Source organism: Ranitomeya imitator, chromosome 5 (assembly GCF_032444005.1).
Source record: "Ranitomeya imitator isolate aRanImi1 chromosome 5, aRanImi1.pri, whole genome shotgun sequence".
In the NCBI taxonomy this organism is placed as follows: Eukaryota; Metazoa; Chordata; class Amphibia; order Anura; family Dendrobatidae; genus Ranitomeya; species Ranitomeya imitator.
Window position 1 is genome coordinate 346,671,512 of NC_091286.1, and position 20,224 is coordinate 346,691,735.

The 20,224-nt window shown below is 46.9% G+C and overlaps 1 protein-coding gene across 2 annotated transcripts in view; it reads left to right on the forward strand.

The window, feature by feature from the left end:
• IBTK (inhibitor of Bruton tyrosine kinase) overlaps positions 1-20,224 on the forward strand; it is a 139,773-nt gene that overhangs the window by 43,047 nt on the left and 76,502 nt on the right. For both annotated transcript variants that reach the window (XM_069726448.1, XM_069726446.1), the window contains exons 13-14: positions 14,851-14,937; positions 15,919-16,001. In XM_069726448.1, the coding sequence (XP_069582549.1) occupies positions 14,851-14,937; positions 15,919-16,001 (170 nt within the window). The remainder of the gene's footprint in view (positions 1-14,850; positions 14,938-15,918; positions 16,002-20,224) is intronic.

Sequence of the window (20,224 nt, forward strand, 5' to 3'; positions counted from 1 at the left end):
TTATAGTGTTAGTGCACAACCTAAGGCTAAAGGCTGTTGAGTTAAGGCAAATATATGGGCTAACCAATGAGAGAGTTGTGTATTCGTGCCTGTTTGTCAAAGGATTGTCCAGGACTAATACATAATCTATCTATAGGATTGGTAATCCATATCTGATTAGTGGTGGGCTGCTACCGCTCAGCTATTATCGCCCCAGCAGAAGCTGGAACAGCACAGCGCCATACGATCTAGTGGCCACTGTGGGTACTGCAGATCAGTTCCCATTCACTAGAATAGGAGCTAATCTGCAGAACCTGGCAGCCACCACTCTATTGTATGGTGCTGTACTGTTCAGGCTGTGTACAGTTTATACAATCAGAATGACCAGTATGCTTTAAAGGGGTGTTGCCATCTCCAAGATCCTATCCCAGTATGTAGTAGGTGTAATAATATTAGCAAATACTTAATGATGGACGTTTGGGTAGATCGGAGTGGTTCTTGTTAGGTCTCTAGAGGTGGGGGTGAGGGGAGGGGAGGGAGGCTGGTTTGGGGTTAAAAAGTTTTTCTCCTTCGCCTCATTGGGGGACACAGACCATGGACACAGACCATGGGTGTATGCTGCTGCCACCAGGAGGCTGACACTAAGTAATACAAAAAAGGTTAGCTCCTCCCCTGCAGTATACACCCTCCTGCTGGCTCCCAGCTAACCAGTTCTTGCTTAGTGTCCGTAGGAGGCACACGGACGGGTCTGCTATTCAGACCCAAAGAACTTTTTTACCGTTTTTTACTTTTTACTACGGTCGAATGGGGCGACGGATTCTTTCATGTTCCGATCTCCTCGAAACAACAGGCGAGCACGGGAGTTTTACCTCTCCGTATCCTCTCCTGCGACGTGGGAAGCCACTGCCTGAGCTGATTCTAGGGGTGACGGGCCCCTTCAAGGGCACCGATCTCCCCCCTCCCTTATCAGACGAGCACTGGAGTTTCACCTTCAGTATCCTCTTCTGCAGCCAGGCCTATTGCCGGACATTCAGCCCTGTCCACCAGGTTTTACCCTCGGCTGTACAGAGGCACCTTCCAGCGTGGCGTCCGAGCAGCCCCCACTGCATCACCACTGAAAAAGCGGATGATGGAAGGAGGCAGACGGTTCCTCTCCACCCCCCTTCTGCAGGGATGGTGTATGGAGGCTCCCCAACCCCGCACCGTCCTATCTACCCGGGCACAGCTCTGACCTGCAGCATCTGCCATCCCCTTCATATTGGGGTAAGTGCTCCGTGAGTTTTGGGTTTTTCCGGCGGTCAGAGGAGGGCTCCATAGCGGCAGGGTCCCCACAGAGCTTCGCGGCCTTTTCCCTTTAGTCTGCGGGTGCGCGCCGGCCGAAGCCATAAATTTAGTCCCCGGCTTCGGCCCTGTTTAGGCCGCATCCTGGGAAGCCCCGCCCACCGCTTGCATCATTCTAGCGGCTCCGCCCCCCTATTCAGGCGCTTCTCATTCCAGACGAGATCTCGGCGGCCATCTTCCTCCTCCATTTGCCGGTCATTAGTTTTTCTAAAAGGGGCTGCCGCCGGCGGTTTTTCAGCGCTGAAGTCAGCGGTATTCCAGACGGGGGACTCAGAACCAGGGCCGGCGTCAGCACCCGGCGCACCTGGGCAAATGCCGGGGCCCTAGAGAGAGAGGGGGGCCCACTCACGCTGTCATAGATACAGCTGGGAGAGCAGAGCAGGAGAACATGCTCTCTCCGCCCACAAAGTCACTGCTGGCTGCGTTCTCTTAACCCCTATGTGCCAGCTCTGACACAACCATCTTCTCACTCAGTCAGTGCAGCCAGGCAGGCACACATAGGGGTTAAGAGAATGCAGCCAGTGTGACATTGTTTGTGGGCGGAGAGAGCATGTTCTCCTGCTCTGCTCTCCGCCCCTGGCTGGCTGCACTGCTGCTGAACTTATGAGGCAGATTCCGGAGGAGCTCCTACCAGTGCCTGAGTGAGTGCTATGGTATCCAGCAGTGATTGCAGTTGGACTTGTGGCTCAGTCTGCTGCTGTCTGTCTCCGCTGCCTAAAAATGTGGGTGATGTCTGGAGGAGCAGCTGGTGGGGTGCAGCCTGCAACCACCCAGCTCACCCAGAATACATGCATGCCCCACCCGAACCTGCACCAGTGGGGTAGGAAGAAGCTTAACCCCTTCCCATCTGTATGAAGGTTATTGCTGAACCTTAAAGATAACAATCCGACCCGCATAATTGGGGTTAACCAGATGCCAGGAGGAAGGGGAGCTGCTGCCATGGATAAAACTGAGCTGTGGGCTGTACGTTGGGGCCCTGTGGCCCCAGGCTGGTGACTGGAGGGACTCTGCCCAGTGCTGGCATGTGGGTGATTTCTGCTCCGGAGTGTCAGCTTCTCTCCTACACATCACACTGTGCAGTCAAAGCAACATTGGTTGTCTCTGTCCAGGTCCCAGCAGCTGCCACTGCTCCCACCACGGACATGGCATCACTTAACCCTTCCCCTGCGGCCACCGGCAACAAATCCACATTATTCCTTGATTAAATCAGGTTCCAACCCAATAGAGGAGCAGACTTTTCCTGCTGCCATTAGGGTCCGGGAGGGGGTGACATTGGCTGCCCTGCTACTCTGTAGTGGGGGGTGACAAGTAGGGTTGAGTGACTTTTATTTTTATAGGATCGGGTCGGGTTTCACTAAACCCGACTTTCTCAAAAGTCGGGTGAAATCGGCCGATCCTATAAAAAAGTCGGGGTCGGCCGAAACACGAAACCCAATGCAGTGCAATGGGATACTATGGTTCCCAGGGTCTGAAGGAGAGGAAACTCTCCTTCAGGCCCTGGGATCCATATTAATGTGTAAAATAAAGAATCAAAATAAAAAATATTGATATACTCACCCTCGGACGCGCCCTGGTACTAACCGGCAGCCTTCCTTCCTAAGAATGAGCGCGTGAAGGACCTGCGGTGACGTCGCGGCTTGTGATTGGTCACGTGAGCGGTCACATGGGCGGTCACGCGACCAATCACAAGCCGCGACGTCACCGCAGGTCCTTCACGCGCTCATTCTTAGGAAGGAAGGCTGCCGGTTAGTACCAGGGCGCGTCCGAGGGTGAGTATATCAATATTTTTTATTTTGATTCTTTATTTTATACTTAAATATGGATTCCGATACCGATTCCCAAAATCGCAAACATATCGGAACTCGGTATCGGAATTCCGATACCAGATTCAGAAGATCGCCGACCTCATGGCCGACCCCGCACAGGGGTCGGGTCGGGTTTCATGAAACCCGACTTTGCCAAAAGTCGGCGACTTCTGAAAATGGCCGACCCGTTTCACTCAACCCTAGTGACAAGTGTAACATGGGTTAACGATGATGGAGAAATGCACAGGATAATAGTGAGCGCGACAGAGGGCAGTGTATGGTATGGAGCAATCAGGGGGTGGGCTGCAGGATCCCCCCATACTGTACATGACTGCTCGGGACAGGGAGGCGCTTAATGAGCTTCTAATGACGGGGCACTGTTATGTTTGCTAATGACAGGTGTTATGAAGGCAATCCAGAAACACAGTGTGCTTAGCGATCAGAGCGCACACAGTGATCTGACAAATACCCAAAAATACAAGAACGAGCTCTGAGACGTGGAAACTCTGTAGACTGCACACCTGATCCTATCCTAAACACAACTAAAAGCGGCTGTGGATTGCGCCTAACTACCTAGGCAACTCGGCACAGCCTAAGAAACTAGCTAGCCTGAAGATAGAAAAATAGGCCTGACTTGCCCCAGAGAAATTCCCCAAAGGAAAAGGCAGCCCCCCACATATGACTGTGAGTAAGATGAAAAGACAAAACGTAGGGATGAAATAGATTCAGCAAAGTGGGGCCCGATATTCTAGGACAGAGCGAGGACAGTAAAGCGAACTTTGCAGTCTACAAAAAACCCTAAAGCAAAACCACGCAAAGGGGGCAAAAAAAAACCCACCATGCCGAACTAACGGCACGGCGGTACACCCTTTGCGTCTCAGAGCTTCCAGCAAAACAAAAGACAAGCTGGACAGAAAAAAAGCAACAAAAAAAAGCAAAAAGCACTTAGCTATACAGAGCAGCAGGTCACAGGAACAATCAGGAGAAGCTCAGATCCAACACTGAAACATTGACAAGGAGCAAGGATAGCAGCATCAGGCGGAGTTAAGTAATGAAGCAGTTAACGAGCTCACCAGAACACCTGAGGGAGGAAGCTCAGAAGCTGCAGTACCACTTGTGACCACAGGAGTGAATTCAGCCACAGAATTCACAACAGTACCCCCCCCTTGAGGAGGGGTCACCGAACCCTCACCAGAGCCCCCAGGCCGACCAGGATGAGCCGCATGAAAGGCACGAACAAGATCGGAAGCATGAACATCAGAGGCAAAAACCCAGGAATTATCTTCCTGAGCATAACCCTTCCATTTAACCAGATACTGGAGTTTCCGTCTAGAAACACGAGAATCCAAAATCTTCTCCACAATATACTCCAATTCCCCCTCCACCAAAACCGGGGCAGGAGGCTCAACAGATGGAACCATAGGTGCCACGTATCTCCGCAACAACGACCTATGGAATACATTATGTATGGAAAAGGAGTCTGGGAGGGTCAAACGAAAAGACACAGGATTGAGAACCTCAGAAATCCTATACGGACCAATAAAACGAGGTTTAAATTTAGGAGAGGAAACCTTCATAGGAATATGACGAGAAGATAACCAAACCAGATCCCCAACACGAAGTCGGGGACCCACACGGCGTCTGCGATTAGCGAAAAGTTGAGCTTTCTCCTGGGACAAGATCAAATTGTCCACTACCTGAGTCCAGATCTGCTGCAACCTATCCACCACAGAATCCACACCAGGACAGTCCGAAGACTCAACCTGTCCAGGAGAGAAACGAGGATGGAACCCAGAATTGCAAAAAAATGGAGAAACCAAGGTAGCCGAGCTGGCCCGATTATTAAGGGCGAACTCAGCCAACGGTAAAAAGGACACCCAATCATCCTGGTCTGCAGAAACAAAACATCTCAGATATGTTTCCAAGGTCTGATTGGTTCGTTCGGTCTGGCCATTAGTCTGAGGATGGAAAGCCGAGGAAAAGGATAGGTCAATGCCCATCCTACCACAAAAGGCTCGCCAAAACCTTGAAACAAACTGGGAACCTCTGTCAGAAACAATATTCTCAGGAATGCCATGCAACCGAACCACATGCTGAAAGAACAAAGGTACCAAATCAGAGGAGGAAGGCAATTTAGCCAAGGGCACCAGATGGACCATTTTAGAAAAGCGATCACAGACCACCCAAATGACTGACATCTTTTGAGAAACGGGAAGGTCAGAAATGAAATCCATCGAAATATGTGTCCAAGGCCTCTTTGGGACCGGCAAGGGCAAAAGCAACCCACTGGCACGAGAACAGCAGGGCTTAGCCCTAGCACAAATCCCACAGGACTGCACAAAAGTACTTACATCCCGTGACAGAGATGGCCACCAGAAGGATCTAGCCACTAAGTCTCTGGTACCAAAGATTCCAGGATGACCAGCCAACACCGAACAATGAAGTTCAGAGATAAGTTTATTAGTCCACCTATCAGGGACGAACAGTTTCTCTGCTGGACAACGATCAGGTTTATTCGCCTGAAATTTTTGCAGCACCCGCCGCAAATCAGGGGAGATGGCAGACACAATGACTCCTTCCTTGAGGATACCCGCTGGCTCAGATAAACCCGGAGAGTCGGGCACAAAACTCCTAGACAGAGCATCCGCCTTCACATTTTTAGAGCCCGGAAGGTACGAAATCACAAAGTCGAAGCGGGCAAAAAATAACGACCAACGGGCCTGTCTAGGATTCAAGCGCTTGGCAGACTCGAGATAAGTCAAGTTCTTATGATCAGTCAATACCACCACGCGATGTTTAGCTCCTTCAAGCCAATGACGCCACTCCTCGAATGCCCACTTCATGGCCAGCAACTCTCGATTGCCCACATCATAATTACGCTCAGCGGGCGAAAACTTCCTGGAAAAGAAAGCACATGGTTTCATCACTGAGCAATCAGAACCTCTCTGTGACAAAACCGCCCCTGCACCAATCTCAGAAGCATCAACCTCGACCTGGAACGGAAGAGAAACATCTGGCTGACACAACACAGGGGCAGAACAAAAACGACGCTTCAACTCCTGAAAAGCTTCCACAGCAGCAGAAGACCAATTAACCAAATCAGCACCCTTCTTGGTCAAATCGGTCAATGGTTTGGCAATGCTAGAAAAATTACAGATGAAGCGACGATAAAAATTAGCAAAGCCCAGGAACTTTTGCAGACTTTTCAGAGATGTCGGCTGAATCCAATCCTGGATGGCTTGGACCTTAACTGGATCCATCTCGATAGTAGAAGGGGTAAAGATGAACCCCAAAAATGAAACTTTCTGCACACCGAAGAGACACTTTGATCCCTTCACAAACAAAGAGTTAGCACGCAGGACCTGAAAAACCATTCTGACCTGCTTCACATGAGACTCCCAATCATCTGAGAAGATCAAAATGTCATCCAAGTAAACAATCAGGAATTTATCCAGATACTCACGGAAGATGTCATGCATAAAAGACTGAAACACAGATGGAGCATTGGCAAGTCCGAACGGCATCACTAGATACTCAAAATGACCCTCGGGCGTATTGAATGCAGTTTTCCATTCATCTCCTTGCCTGATTCTCACCAGATTATACGCACCACGAAGATCTATCTTAGTGAACCAACTAGCCCCCTTAATCCGAGCAAACAAGTCAGATAACAATGGCAAGGGATACTGAAATTTAACAGTGATCTTATTAAGAAGGCGGTAATCAATACACGGTCTCAGCGAACCATCCTTCTTGGCTACAAAGAAGAACCCTGCTCCCAGTGGTGATGACGATGGGCGAATATGTCCCTTCTCCAGGGACTCCTTCACATAACTGCGCATAGCGGCGTGTTCGGGCACGGATAAATTAAATAATCGACCTTTAGGGAATTTACTACCAGGAATCAAATTGATAGCACAATCACAATCCCTATGCGGAGGTAGAGCATCGGACTTGGGCTCTTCAAATACATCCTGATAATCAGACAAGAACTCTGGGACCTCAGAAGGGGTGGATGACGAAATCGACAAAAATGGAACATCACCATGTACCCCCTGACAACCCCAGCTGGATACCGACATGGAATTCCAATCCAATACTGGATTATGGGTTTGTAGCCATGGCAACCCCAACACGACCACATCATGCAGATTATGCAACACCAGAAAGCGAATAACTTCCTGATGTGCAGGAGCCATGCACATGGTCAGCTGGGCCCAGTATTGAGGTTTATTCTTGGCCAAAGGTGTAGCATCAATTCCTCTCAATGGAATAGGACACCGCAAAGGCTCCAAGAAAAACCCACAACGTTTAGCATAATCCAAATCCATCAGATTCAGGGCAGCGCCCGAATCCACAAACGCCATGACAGAAAACGACGACAAAGAGCATATCAAGGTAATGGACAGAAGGAATTTGGACTGTACAGTACCAATGACGGCAGACCTAGCGGACCGCTTAGTGCGCTTAGGACAATCAGAAATAGCATGAGTGGAATCACCACAGTAGAAACACAGACCATTCAGACGTCTGTATTCCTGCCGTTCAACTCTAGTCATAGTCCTATTGCACTGCATAGGCTCAGGTTTAACCTCAGGCAGTACCGCCAAATGGTGCACAGATTTACGCTCGCGCAAGCGTCGACCGATCTGAATGGCCAAAGACAAAGACTCATTCAAACCAGCAGGCATAGGAAATCCCACCATGACATCCTTAAGAGCCTCAGAGAGACCCTTTCTGAACAAAGCTGCCAGCGCAGATTCATTCCACTGAGTGAGTACTGACCATTTCCTAAATTTCTGACAATATACTTCTATATCATCCTGACCCTGGCACAAAGCCAGCAAATTTTTCTCAGCCTGATCCACTGAATTAGGCTCATCGTACAGCAATCCGAGCGCCAGGAAAAACGCATCGACACTACTCAATGCAGGGTCTCCTGGCGCAAGAGAAAATGCCCAGTCTTGAGGGTCGCCGCGCAAAAAAGAAATAATAATCAAAACCTGTTGAATGAGGTTTCAAGGCCAGAAATAGCTTACAATTATTTTTGAAACTTAGAAACTTAGTTCTATCTCCAAAAAACAAATCAGGAATAGGAATTCTTGGTTCTAACATAGATTTCTGATCAATAGTATCTTGATTTTTTTTGTACATTTATAACGAGATTATCCATTGAAGAGCACAGACCCTGAATATCCACGTCCACACCTGTGTCCAGAATCACCCAAATGTCTAGGGGAAAAAAAAAAGTGAACACAGAGCAGAAAAAAAAAAAAAAAATGATGTCAGAACTTTTTCTTTCCCTCTATTGAGAATCATTAGTTTGGTCTCCTTGTACTGTTATGTTTGCTAATGACAGGTGTTATGAAGGCAATCCAGAAACACAGTGTGCTTAGCGATCAGAGCGCACACAGTGATCTGACAAATACCCAAAAATACAAGAACGAGCTCTGAGACGTGGAAACTCTGTAGACTGCACACCTGATCCTATCCTAAACACAACTAAAAGCGGCTGTGGATTGCGCCTAACTACCTAGGCAACTCGGCACAGCCTAAGAAACTAGCTAGCCTGAAGATAGAAAAATAGGCCTGACTTGCCCCAGAGAAATTCCCCAAGGGAAAAGGCAGCCCCCCACATATAATGACTGTGAGTAAGATGAAAAGACAAAACGTAGGGATGAAATAGATTCAGCAAAGTGGGGCCCGATATTCTAGGACAGAGCGAGGACAGTAAAGCGAACTTTGCAGTCTACAAAAAACCCTAAAGCAAAACCACGCAAAGGGGGCAAAAAAAACCCCACTGTGCCGAACTAACGGCACGGCGGTACACCCTTTGCGTCTCAGAGCTTCCAGCAAAACAAAAGACAAGCTGGACAGAAAAAAAACAACAAAAAAAAGCAAAAAGCACTTAGCTATACAGAGCAGCAGGTCACAGGAACAATCAGGAGAAGCTCAGATCCAACACTGAAACATTGACAAGGAGCAAGGATAGCAGCATCAGGCGGAGTTAAGTAATGAAGCAGTTAACGAGCTCACCAGAACACCTGAGGGAGGAAGCTCAGAAGCTGCAGTACCACTTGTGACCACAGGAGTGAATTCAGCCACAGAATTCACAACAGGGCACTAATTGGGTCATTAGGGTTTGTGGAAAGGATTCAGCATCAGGTCCCTCATTAATGCCCGAGCCGCCTGTTACTTTGTAGCACATATCTGTCGGGGCCGCAAAACCAAACAACGTTGTTTATGTAGAAAAGTCTTTGTTTCATAGAAAAACTCAAAACAGAAAAGCACCTCTCCTGTATATATACACTGCACAGCACCTTTCCTCCTGTATATATACACTGCACAGCACCTCTCCTGTATATATACACTGCACAGCACCTTTCCTCCTGTGTATATATACACTGCACAGCACCTTTCCTCCTGTGTATATATACACTGCACAGCACCTCTCCTGTATATATACACTGCACAGCACCTTTCCTCCTGTATATATACACTGCAGAATTTACAATAGCTGTCCCTCATGTAAGAAGTGAAATCTGGCATTGTACTCTACATTTCTCTGCCGTATCTGTGCATCATAAATCGGGGTATGTGATAAAGGGGGGGGCCCACTGAGACTCTTTCGCCCAAGGCCCTCGAAAACCTGGAGCCGGCCCTGCTCAGAACCTCGGTAAGGTGAATCACCCCCCCCACCCCGCACGCACCCCGGCAGCATTAAGGGACTATCTTTCCCTGTTTTTTATATACTTAAGGCCTGCAATCTCTGGCTCTCCTGCAAGCTCCGGTCTTAAAGGCACGGGTCTTAAGGGTACATACCTCATTCCCTGGTATTTAAGACTCATGCCCAGTAGTCGCTGGGCCCATAGCTGCATCCCCAGCTTTCCATGCCTTTTTATTAAACTCATGACCAGCATTCCCTGGTCTTAAGGGTTCCCTAGTTTAAAAGGGGCACATCTCCAGCATTCTCTGCTCTGCCAGAAGCCGGTCTTTTTTCCCATAGTTCTTAATCAAATGAGCTCAGGAGCCCCCGCTGCCGCCGATCCCGGCTCTTCCCGTTTCCCTCAGGGGGCTCCACCTTTCCCTGGCCTTACGCTCATGGCCAGTATGCCTTGGTCTTAAGGCACATGGCCAGTATACCCTGGTCTTAAACGCATATGACCAGCATGCCCTGGTTTCAAGGGCACATGACCTGTATGTCCTGGACTTAAGGGTTCATGTCAAGTATTTCCTGGTTAAGGGCTCATGACCAGTAGGCCCTGGTTCTTGAAGGCACATGTCCAGCATGCCCTGCTTTTAAAGGCACATGAGCAGTACGTCTCTTACTAAGGCACAAGACCAGTATTCCCTGGTCTTAAAGGCTCATGACCAGTACTCCCTAGTCTTAAAGGCGCATGACCAGTATTTACTGGTCTTAAGGGCACATCATCTATCCTAAGCTGGTCACCCTAACTGAGCTCCGGAGCACTCTACATGCTCCCTCTCCTACTATGGGAGCCGTCGGCTAGCAGGGGCCGCAAGTATTCTAGAAAAACGTACAGGTTCTAGAAAATCTCCATCAAATTGACGGGGGATGCACTGGACAGAAACCTTTAAGTAGGATGCCATACCTGGTCGGATTTTTATGGGCGACGGGTCCTTTATAGGGCACCGATTTCCCCCCACACCTTCAACAGACGAGCACACGGAGTGTCCCCTCCATGTAACCTCTTCTGCATCCAGGCCTATCGCCAGACAACCTGTCCTGTCCACTCGGAACTCTGGGCATGTCCGGAGGCACACATTTGTGGCGTCCTAACAAGGAGGGTTTCCCCCCCCTTTGTATCAGATGCAAGAAAGCGGACGATTCCTCTCCACGTCCCTGTTAAGAAGAGGGTGGATCGAGGGTTCCTTATTTTCTACTCTGCACGACAATGGCAGAGACCTGCTGGTTGCAGTCCCGCATTCTGCCACTGGGCAGACTATCCGGGTAGAATTTCTTGTGGTATACCTACCAGTATCCTGGCCGGTGTATCATCAATTAAGATACCACAGATGGTCGGATAGCAAATCTAGTCCCTTCCGTCTTGTTTTCGGGTTCAGCGCTCTACCCTTCCTTAGCCGCCACATGGGTTGCTTGACCAATAGTCTCCTGGTCGGAGACCTTAACTACTTCGTTTTCAACAGTATAGCTGGCCAATCAAATCTTCTGAGCGGGAGACTAGCAGGGGATCGTATCTCCTCTACAGACCCAACCAGCAGTGGAAGCATTGTCCAGGACAATCTAGATCTAAGGAATCTTGGTTCCAAAAAGGAGGGAATGAAAAGTGTCACCATTCCTGGACCTCAAACTTCTAACAACCTTTGACAAGGTCCTCCTTTTTTCGGATGGAGTTCCCCCGCTCAGCCATTACTTCAACAGAAAGAGGTGGACTTTTCTGGCATCCATCGACATTCGGGATTCTTACCCTCACATGTCTATTTCTCTTCTCTACAATAATCTCTTCGCCTTTCCATTCGCGAACAGCTTTTTCAAGTCACGACCTTGCCCTCCGGCCTGGCTACCACACCAGAGTGGTCGCAAGGGTCATGACGGTTGTCATGTGCTTCTTGCACCCTAGAAGCATGATCGTCCTGCCCTATTTGGTCGACTTTGTAGCCGCTCTTCTAGGTCTACGCTGAGTCGTCTATATGACTTGCAATACCCTCTCAACTGGTCTAACAGCTAAACTTAGACAAGTTTTTTTCCTCATGCCCTGTCCAGCAGATCCTCTTTGAGGACGATCCGGCCCAAGAAGGATGGTTATTCTCTCTCGAGTCAAGGTCGTGGCCCTTCAACAGAGAGCTTGTGCACTTGATCACTCATTCCCTCGGTTCATTCAAATTCGCTAGGGTTTTAAAAAAAAAAAAGGACAATGGAAGCGTTTTCCTTCGCTGCGCTCGTTTTCTGCAAGTCAATCAGGCTTTCAAAGGGTAGTCTCTGAGCTCCTTCCTCGTCCAGAGCCTTCTCCTGGTCCAATGGTTATTAGGGAATACCAATGCCAGTCTTCTTCTCCCGATCATTTCTCTGGAGATCTGAACGGTACGACTAATCCTACAGCAGGTCCACTGCCTTTTGGCGGGTCTTCAGTTGGATAATGCCACGGCTGTGCCACATGTTAACCATCTAGCGAGTACCCAAAGTCAAGCGCCATGGCCAAGGTACCTCGCACTATCTGATGAGCCGAGATCTATCATTCGGTGATCTCAACAGTACATATCCCTGGAGTAGGACACTGGGCGGCAGACATATTCAACCGTCAGGTTTTCTCCTCAAGTGAGTGGGAACTTCACTCGGAAGTCTTCCATCGGATCTGCCTTCACTGGAGTACTCCAGATGTAGGTCAGATGGCGTCCAAGCTGAACGCCAATGTACTCCGTTCATGGTCTGGCCTCGCTCCAAGACCATCGCAGTGCATGCTCTGTTCTTCCATGGTACCAATTTCTATAATCCCTCTTCCACTACGTCTGAGATCTTTTCGGAAGCAGGAAGGGCCCCAGTGATCCCGGGAGACCCGCACTGACCATGTCAGGTTTTCTCGCTTATGGTTCTAGTTTTTTTTTTTTTTTCTGTCTTATTGCGACAAAACTGGAATTATGGACTTTCTCGCAGGGAGCCTTAACCTGTAGTTCTTCCCTACCGCGTACCGTTAGATCCGTGGGACCTTAATGGTCCTGGGCATCTTACAGTGGACTCCTTTTTTGATCCGGACAGACTTTACTATCAGGGAAGGTCTCTTCCCTTCTTTCTCTGCGTTCTTGTCCTCCTGACGAGTCTTCAGAACTCGTCGTTCTGTTCTTTGTCTTTTTTCCTTATTACCATCAGGGCAGGGTTGCCCTCAAGCCATCCCCTTCCCTCGTTGCCAAGGCGGTATTGTATTCCCACTGTTGCAGGGGCATCGTCCTCTCATCTCCTTCGGTTCCAGTCCACAAAACGGAATGGGATCTCCATAATCTGGAAGAGGTGAGTGCTCCGAGTGGGTACGTATCGAGGACGGCGTCCTTCCAAAGGTTGGACACTTTACTTGGGTTTCTCGATGGTAAGTAGGCTTCCTGACGGTCGCAGGAAGGGTTTAGCCGTTTCTTCGGCCATGTTAGCCTGGTGGATTCTTTTCTCCATCCAGGAGTCCTTCCGGGCTAGATGTCAGCCTATTTCCCTGTCTGAGGGCTCTAGGCACCAGACGTCGGCAAGCACGACCGCAAGCTTGCGAATTCCTCCAGTCCGCATGCATTCTTGAAGCACTATTATTCACATACTTCCTCAGATGTGAGTCTGGGCAGGCAGACTTTGCAGGCCGCGGTGGCGCACTTGTAAGTAGCGGTTACACGGCCTGATCTGATGTTGTCCCCGCCCAGGGACTGCTTTGGGACGTCCCATGGTCTGTCCCCCCCAATGAGGCGAAGGAGAAATAGGGATTTTTGTGTACTCACCGTAAAATCCTTTTCTCCGAGCCATTCATTGGGGGACACAGCTCCCACCCTGTTATTAGCTTATGCTTTGTTTTTTATCTTTTCATCTGTTACACTCTCATATATAATGTGACATGTTTTACGCTTATATGTCGTTATTGATCTCCTACTGCTTTTGCACCGAACTGGTTAGCTGGGAGCCAGCAGGAGGGTGTATACTGCAGGGGAGGAGCTAACCTTTTTTGTATTACTTAGTGTCAGCCTCCTGGTGGCAGCAGCATACACCCATGGTCTGTGTCCATGGTCTGTGTCCCCCAATGAATGGCTCGGAGAAAAGGATTTTACGGTGAGTACACAAAAATCCCTATATTGAAAATGTAAAACATATATATGTATTGTTTGCAGCAATGTAATCTGCATTTATTTTTCTTATTGTTTAATAAAAACATTTGATTAAAAAAAAAATATTAGCAAATACTTTTAATTAGAAATGTGGTATAGTTAATCTGATTCACTATGTCACTTACTCCATGTAGGGCATTGCAGAAGCCTTGGCATCTATGGCTTAAACCACTCATATGGTGACAGCTAGCGATTAGTGGTCGTAACCATGGATACTTAAGCTACTGCAATGGTATGGGGTAGGTGACACAGCAAATCAGAAGAACTATACTACATTTCTTTTTGAAGCTATTAGCAAATATTATACCTACTACATATTGGGACAGGATCTTGGAGATGGGAATACTCCTTTAAGGGTCCGATGCGTGAAAATCGGTGTTGTCACGCCGGTCTTGATGAGTAGATTTGCTGTAGTCATACACTCCTGATTCATATGCCTCTTCATGAGTCAGGGGCATCGGACGAGTACTATCCTCCTCTGTGCACACCTTGCTACAAATCCTGTTCCAGTGTCTGCTGGAGTAAAATTTGTGGCATAGTGAACGCCACCATTCATTGTGAATTTTGCAAGCGGCGATCACCAAACCCCTGTCGCGCCACAGCTTCGTCCACTTTGACAGAGCTGGGCGAAAATGGCGCGCGGACAATGAAAGTTGCATTATCTTAGTTCTGCCACCAGTTCCGCCAGAGTTATGTGACTTTTCAAAGCTTTTTATGCCAAAACAATGATGTAAAACCTTTGATGAATCGGGCGCAATGTGTCTCAGACGCCTGCTGCTAGCATCCACATCTTGGGTATTCGGAAGTGAAGTGCTTTATTGTACAGTAGAGATCATGGTTGGTTTGGTGTTCGGATTTACCTTTTTCATTGTATTTGTTTTTTATGTTGAAGACTAGATGGAGTCAGATATGAAAATGGCACGATTAATGTAATTGCCAAGAAAAGTGGAAACTGGCCAAAGTTCAGTATGAATGAATGGTATGTACCAGGAAATACGAATGAGGAAATTCATGGGGATATTGTATGCATTAGTCATGGCAAAAAACTGAAACGAACAAGCCGCCATCATGCTTTATTTTCATTGCAGAACAAACACTGTACCCCAAGTCTTTAAGCCGTTCTCACCAGAAATCGGCCATAACACTGTTTGAAATGTCACACCATTTTTGTAAAACTCAAAAAATGTGCGATATTTTGTGTTTTTAACCAGTTCTGGCCATCTTTTTAAAAAGCTTGTTGGAGCTTGGGCAGTGCAGGGCATGACCAAGCACACTCAACAAATTCATCATAATTCACGCCACAAAAATGCAATTCTACCCGATAAAAAAACTGAAAAATGTCCATTCAACAATATACAGAATTGTAATGTTAGGTTTTCTTATTTCAAAGTTTCTACCAGCGAATGGGTTCACAACTCACCAGATATTCCAGTAAAATCATAAAGTAAGAAACCCAGAAAGAACATTGCACAGCTCGGAATTTGACCACAGTGTGTGATCTATTCCTAATTTATTTTTGAGCACTTTGACCATAATAACAAAATGTTTTGGTCTTTTAAACTGTTGGTGTAAACCAAAATCTGCAGTCCATCCAAACAGGAATAGCTATGGAGGATATCCACTAAGTTAAAACATATGTTTTAACTTAGTGGATATCCTCCATAGCAATTCCTGCATTTTCCCTGAGGGTACAGACGTGGCTAGTTCTTGTATAGGCCTTAGCTATCTCTATGTCCATCCAAACAGCAAAATGTAGAGTCCCCATAATTGTAACCAATAGCTTTTGCCTTAAGGTTTCTGAAGTGTAAAATGAATGCAGCAAAATACAGCACAGTTTTGGATGAAAGCTCGCTGCAATCAGCAAGAGAACTGCTGAATATTACTTCTTGAGAAAGACAAACTATTATAACAGATATAGAGTTGGACGCGTGTTTATGTCTTTTTTTCATTTTCTTTTCAGCTCTTCACTTTGTGATGTAACCTTAAGGTCTGAAGATGGAAAAGAATTCCCTTGCCATAAATGTGTCTTGTGTGCAAGACTTGGTATGTGTTTCTTTCTTTCAGGCTTTTGTTATCTTTTTTGCTACTCATGTACAGTACAGACCAAAAGTTTGGACACACCTTCTCATTTAAAGATTTTTCTGTATTTTCATGACTATGAAAATTGTACATTCACACTGAAGGCATCAAAACTATGAATTAACACATGCGGAATTATATACTTAACAAAAAAGTGTGAAACAACTGAAATTATGTCTTATATTCTAGGTTCTTCAAAGTGGCCACCTTTTGCTTTGATGACTTCTTTGTACACTCTTGGCATTCTCTTGATGAGCTTCAAGAGGTAGTCACCGGGAATGGTTTTTACTTCACAGGTGTGCCCTGTCAGGTTTAATAAGTGGGATTTCTTGCCTTATAAATGGGGTTGGGACCATCAGTTGTGTTGTGCAGAAGTCTGGTGGATACACAGCTGATAGTCCTACTGAACAGACTGTTAGAATTTATATTATGGCAAGAAAAAAGCAGCTAAGTAAAGAAAAAAACGAGTGGCCATCATTACTTTAAGAAATGAAGGTCAGTCAGTCTGAAAAATTGGGAAAACTTTGAAAGTGTCCCCATGTGCAGTGGAAAAAACCATCAAGCGCTACAAAGAAACTGGCTCACTTGAGGACCGCCCCAGCCCCAGGAAAGAGGAAGACCAAGAGTCCCCTCTGCTTCTGAGGATAAGTTTATTCGAGTCACCAGCTTCAGAAATCGCAGGTTAACAGCAGCTCAGATTAGAGACCAGTTCTAGCAGCAGACACATCTCTACAACAACTGTTAAGAGGAGACTATGTGCAGCAAGCCTTCATGGTAAAATAGCTGCTAGAAAGCCACTTCTAAGGATAGGCAACAAGCAGAAGAGACCTTGTTTGGGCTAAAGAACACAAGGAATGGACATTAGATCAGTGGAAATCTGTGCTTTGGTCTGATGAGTCCAAATTTGAGATCTTTGGTTCCAACCACCGTGTCTTTGTGCAACGCAGAAAAGGTGAACGGATGGACTCTACATGCCTGGTTCCCACCGTGAAGCATGGAGGAGGAGGTGTGATGGTGTGGGGGTGCTTTGCTGGTGACACGGTTGGGGATTTATTCAAAATTGAAGGCATACTGAACTAGCATGGCTACCACAGCATCTTGCAGCGGCATGCTATTCCATCCGGCTTGCGCTTATTTGGACCATCATTTATTTTTAAACAGGACAATGACCCCAAACACACCTCCAGGCTGTGTAAGGGCTATTTGACCAAGAAGGAGAGTGATGGGGTGCTACGCCAGATGACCTGGCCTCCACAGTCACCACACCTGAACCCAATCGAGATGGTTTGGGGTGAGGTGGATCGCAGAGTGAAGGCAAAAGGGTCAACAAGTGCTAAGCATCTCTGGGAACTCCTTCAAGATTGTTGGAAGACCATTCCCGGTGACTACCTCTTGAAGCTCATCAAGAGAATGCCAAGAGTGTACAAAGCAGTCATCAAAGCAAAAGGTGGCTACTTTGAAGAACCTAGAATATAAGACATATTTTCAGTTGCTTCACACTTTTTTTAAGTATATAATTCCACATGTGTTAATTCATAGTTTTGATGTCTTCAGTGTGAATGTACAATTTTCATAGTAATGAAAATACAGAAAAATCTTTAAATGAGAAGGTGTCCAAACTTTTGGTCTGTACTGTGTGTACAGTGGGGCAAAAAAGTATTTAGTCAGTCAGCAATAGTGCAAGTTCCACCACTTAAAAAGATGAGAGGCGTCTGTAATTTACATCATAGGTAGACCTCAACTATGGGAGACAAACTGAGAAAAAAAAAATCCAGAAAATCACAGTCTGTTTTTTTAACATTTTATTTGCATATTATGGTGGAAAATAAGTATTTGGTCAGAAACAAACAATCAAGATTTCTGGCTCTCACAGACCTGTAACTTCTTCTTTAAGAGTCTCCTCTTTCCTCCACTCATTACCTGTAGTAATGGCACCTGTTTAAACTTGTTATCAGTATAAAAAGACACCTGTGCACACCCTCAAACAGTCTGACTCCAAACTCCACTATGGTGAAGACCAAAGAGCTGTCAAAGGACACCAGAAACAAAATTGTAGCCCTGCACCAGGCTGGGAAGACTGAATCTGCAATAGCCAACCAGCTTGGAGTGAAGAAATCAACAGTGGGAGCAATAATTAGAAAATGGAAGACATACAAGACCACTGATAATCTCCCTCGATCTGGGGCTCCACGCAAAATCCCACCCCGTGGGGTCAGAATGATCACAAGAACGGTGAGCAAAAATCCCAGAACCACGCGGGGGGACCTAGTGAATGAACTGCAGAGAGCTGGGACCAATGTAACAAGGCCTACCATAAGTAACACACTACGCCACCATGGACTCAGATCCTGCAGTGCCAGACGTGTCCCACTGCTTAAGCCAGTACATGTCCGGGCCCGTCTGAAGTTTGCTAGAGAGCATTTGGATGATCCAGAGGAGTTTTGGGAGAATGTCCTATGATCTGATGAAACCAAACTGGAACTGTTTAGTAGAAACACAACTTGTCGTGTTTGGAGGAAAAAGAATGCTGAGTTGCATCCATCAAACACCATACCTACTGTAAAGCATGGTGGTGGAAACATCATGCTTTGGGGCTGTTTCTCTGCAAAGGGGCCAGGACGACTGATCCGGGTACATGAAAGAATGAATGGGGCCATGTATCGTGAGATTTTGAGTGCAAACCTCCTTCCATCAGCAAGGGCATTGAAGATGAAACGTGGCTGGGTCTTTCAACATGACAATGATCCAAAGCACACCGCCAGGGCAACGAAGGAGTGGCTTCGTAAGAAGCATTTCAAGGTCCTGGAGTGGCCTAGCCAGTCTCCAGATCTCAACCCTATAGAAAACCTTTGGAGGGAGTTGAAAGTCCGTGTTGCCAAGCGAAAAGCCAAAAACATCACTGCTCTAGAGGAGATCTGCATGGAGGAATGGGCCAACATACCAACAACAGTGTGTGGCAACCTTGTGAAGACTTACAGAAAACGTTTGACCTCTGTCATTGCCAACAAAGGATATATTACAAAGTATTGAGATGAAATTTTGTTTCTGACCAAATACTTATTTTCCACCATAATATGCAAATAAAATGTTAATAAAACAGACAATGTGATTTTCTGGATTTTTTTTTTCTCAGTTTGTCTCCCATAGTTGAGATCTGCCTATGATGTAAATTACAGACGCCTCTCATCTTTTTAAGTGGTGGAACTTGCACTATTGCTGACTGACTAAATACTTTTTTGCCCCACTGTATGTATAGCATTCATTGTAGAGGTTCTGTCTCTCTGGTAGGCACTAGGCTTTATGTAGCGTTCACACAGGCAATGCAGTTTTGGTCCAAACACGTGCAGTTTGTGTTGCTTTCCAGAGGTTGCACAGAACCAAAACAAGCTCAAACATAAATACCTAGGCTAGTCCATCTAAGCAGAACAGACCCTTGCTGCTCATTCACGGCTGAGCTAGCCCGAGCTCTGTTAACCAAAACAAATATTGTACATAGCAGCCACTGATACTTCTGGTACTCTGTACACGGCCTGTGCAGACTCTTCTCAGAGGGGTGTTCTGCCCTGTCTCTCTTCATATCAGACACATCCAGTCTTGTCAGCTTCCCTGAACTGATTGCCGTAGATGAACACCTAGCCTGTTTATATGCAGAGCTAACCAGTTGTACAATTAAAAGCCTGCAGAGCTAGGTTTAACCATAGCCTACCTGGCGTTGCTATATACCCTCACCTTCTGCACAAAACTGAGGCCTGAGCACCATCTGCCAAACTTTACCAAAACTGACTTTGAGAGGGGCTGTGGTGAGTTCTGTTTTGCCTTCTCTGAGACTACTTGCCTCCCTGTGACCCTCGGGAATTCTACAGGGCTTTAAATTGACCCAAGCGGGAGACTCATGTATGTCACAAGTGTGACCTAGTAACTTCAAGAACCTGCCTCTATTATTTGGGTGCCAATTCCGGCTGTGTTTTCTTTGGGAAGGTGACAAATTTCCTGTTACTCTGTCATCCAGAAGGTTGGCTTCGGACCCCAGCAAGGGGTTTCCATAATATATTGGAAAGGCCTGCCTTTTCCCTTGTCGGTTTACTTTACAGTTGACCTCTCCCACCTTTTCCACCACTTGATAGGGCCCCATCCACTGGGTAAGGAACTTGCTTACCCCATGTGGACACTTACACAAGTACCCGAGC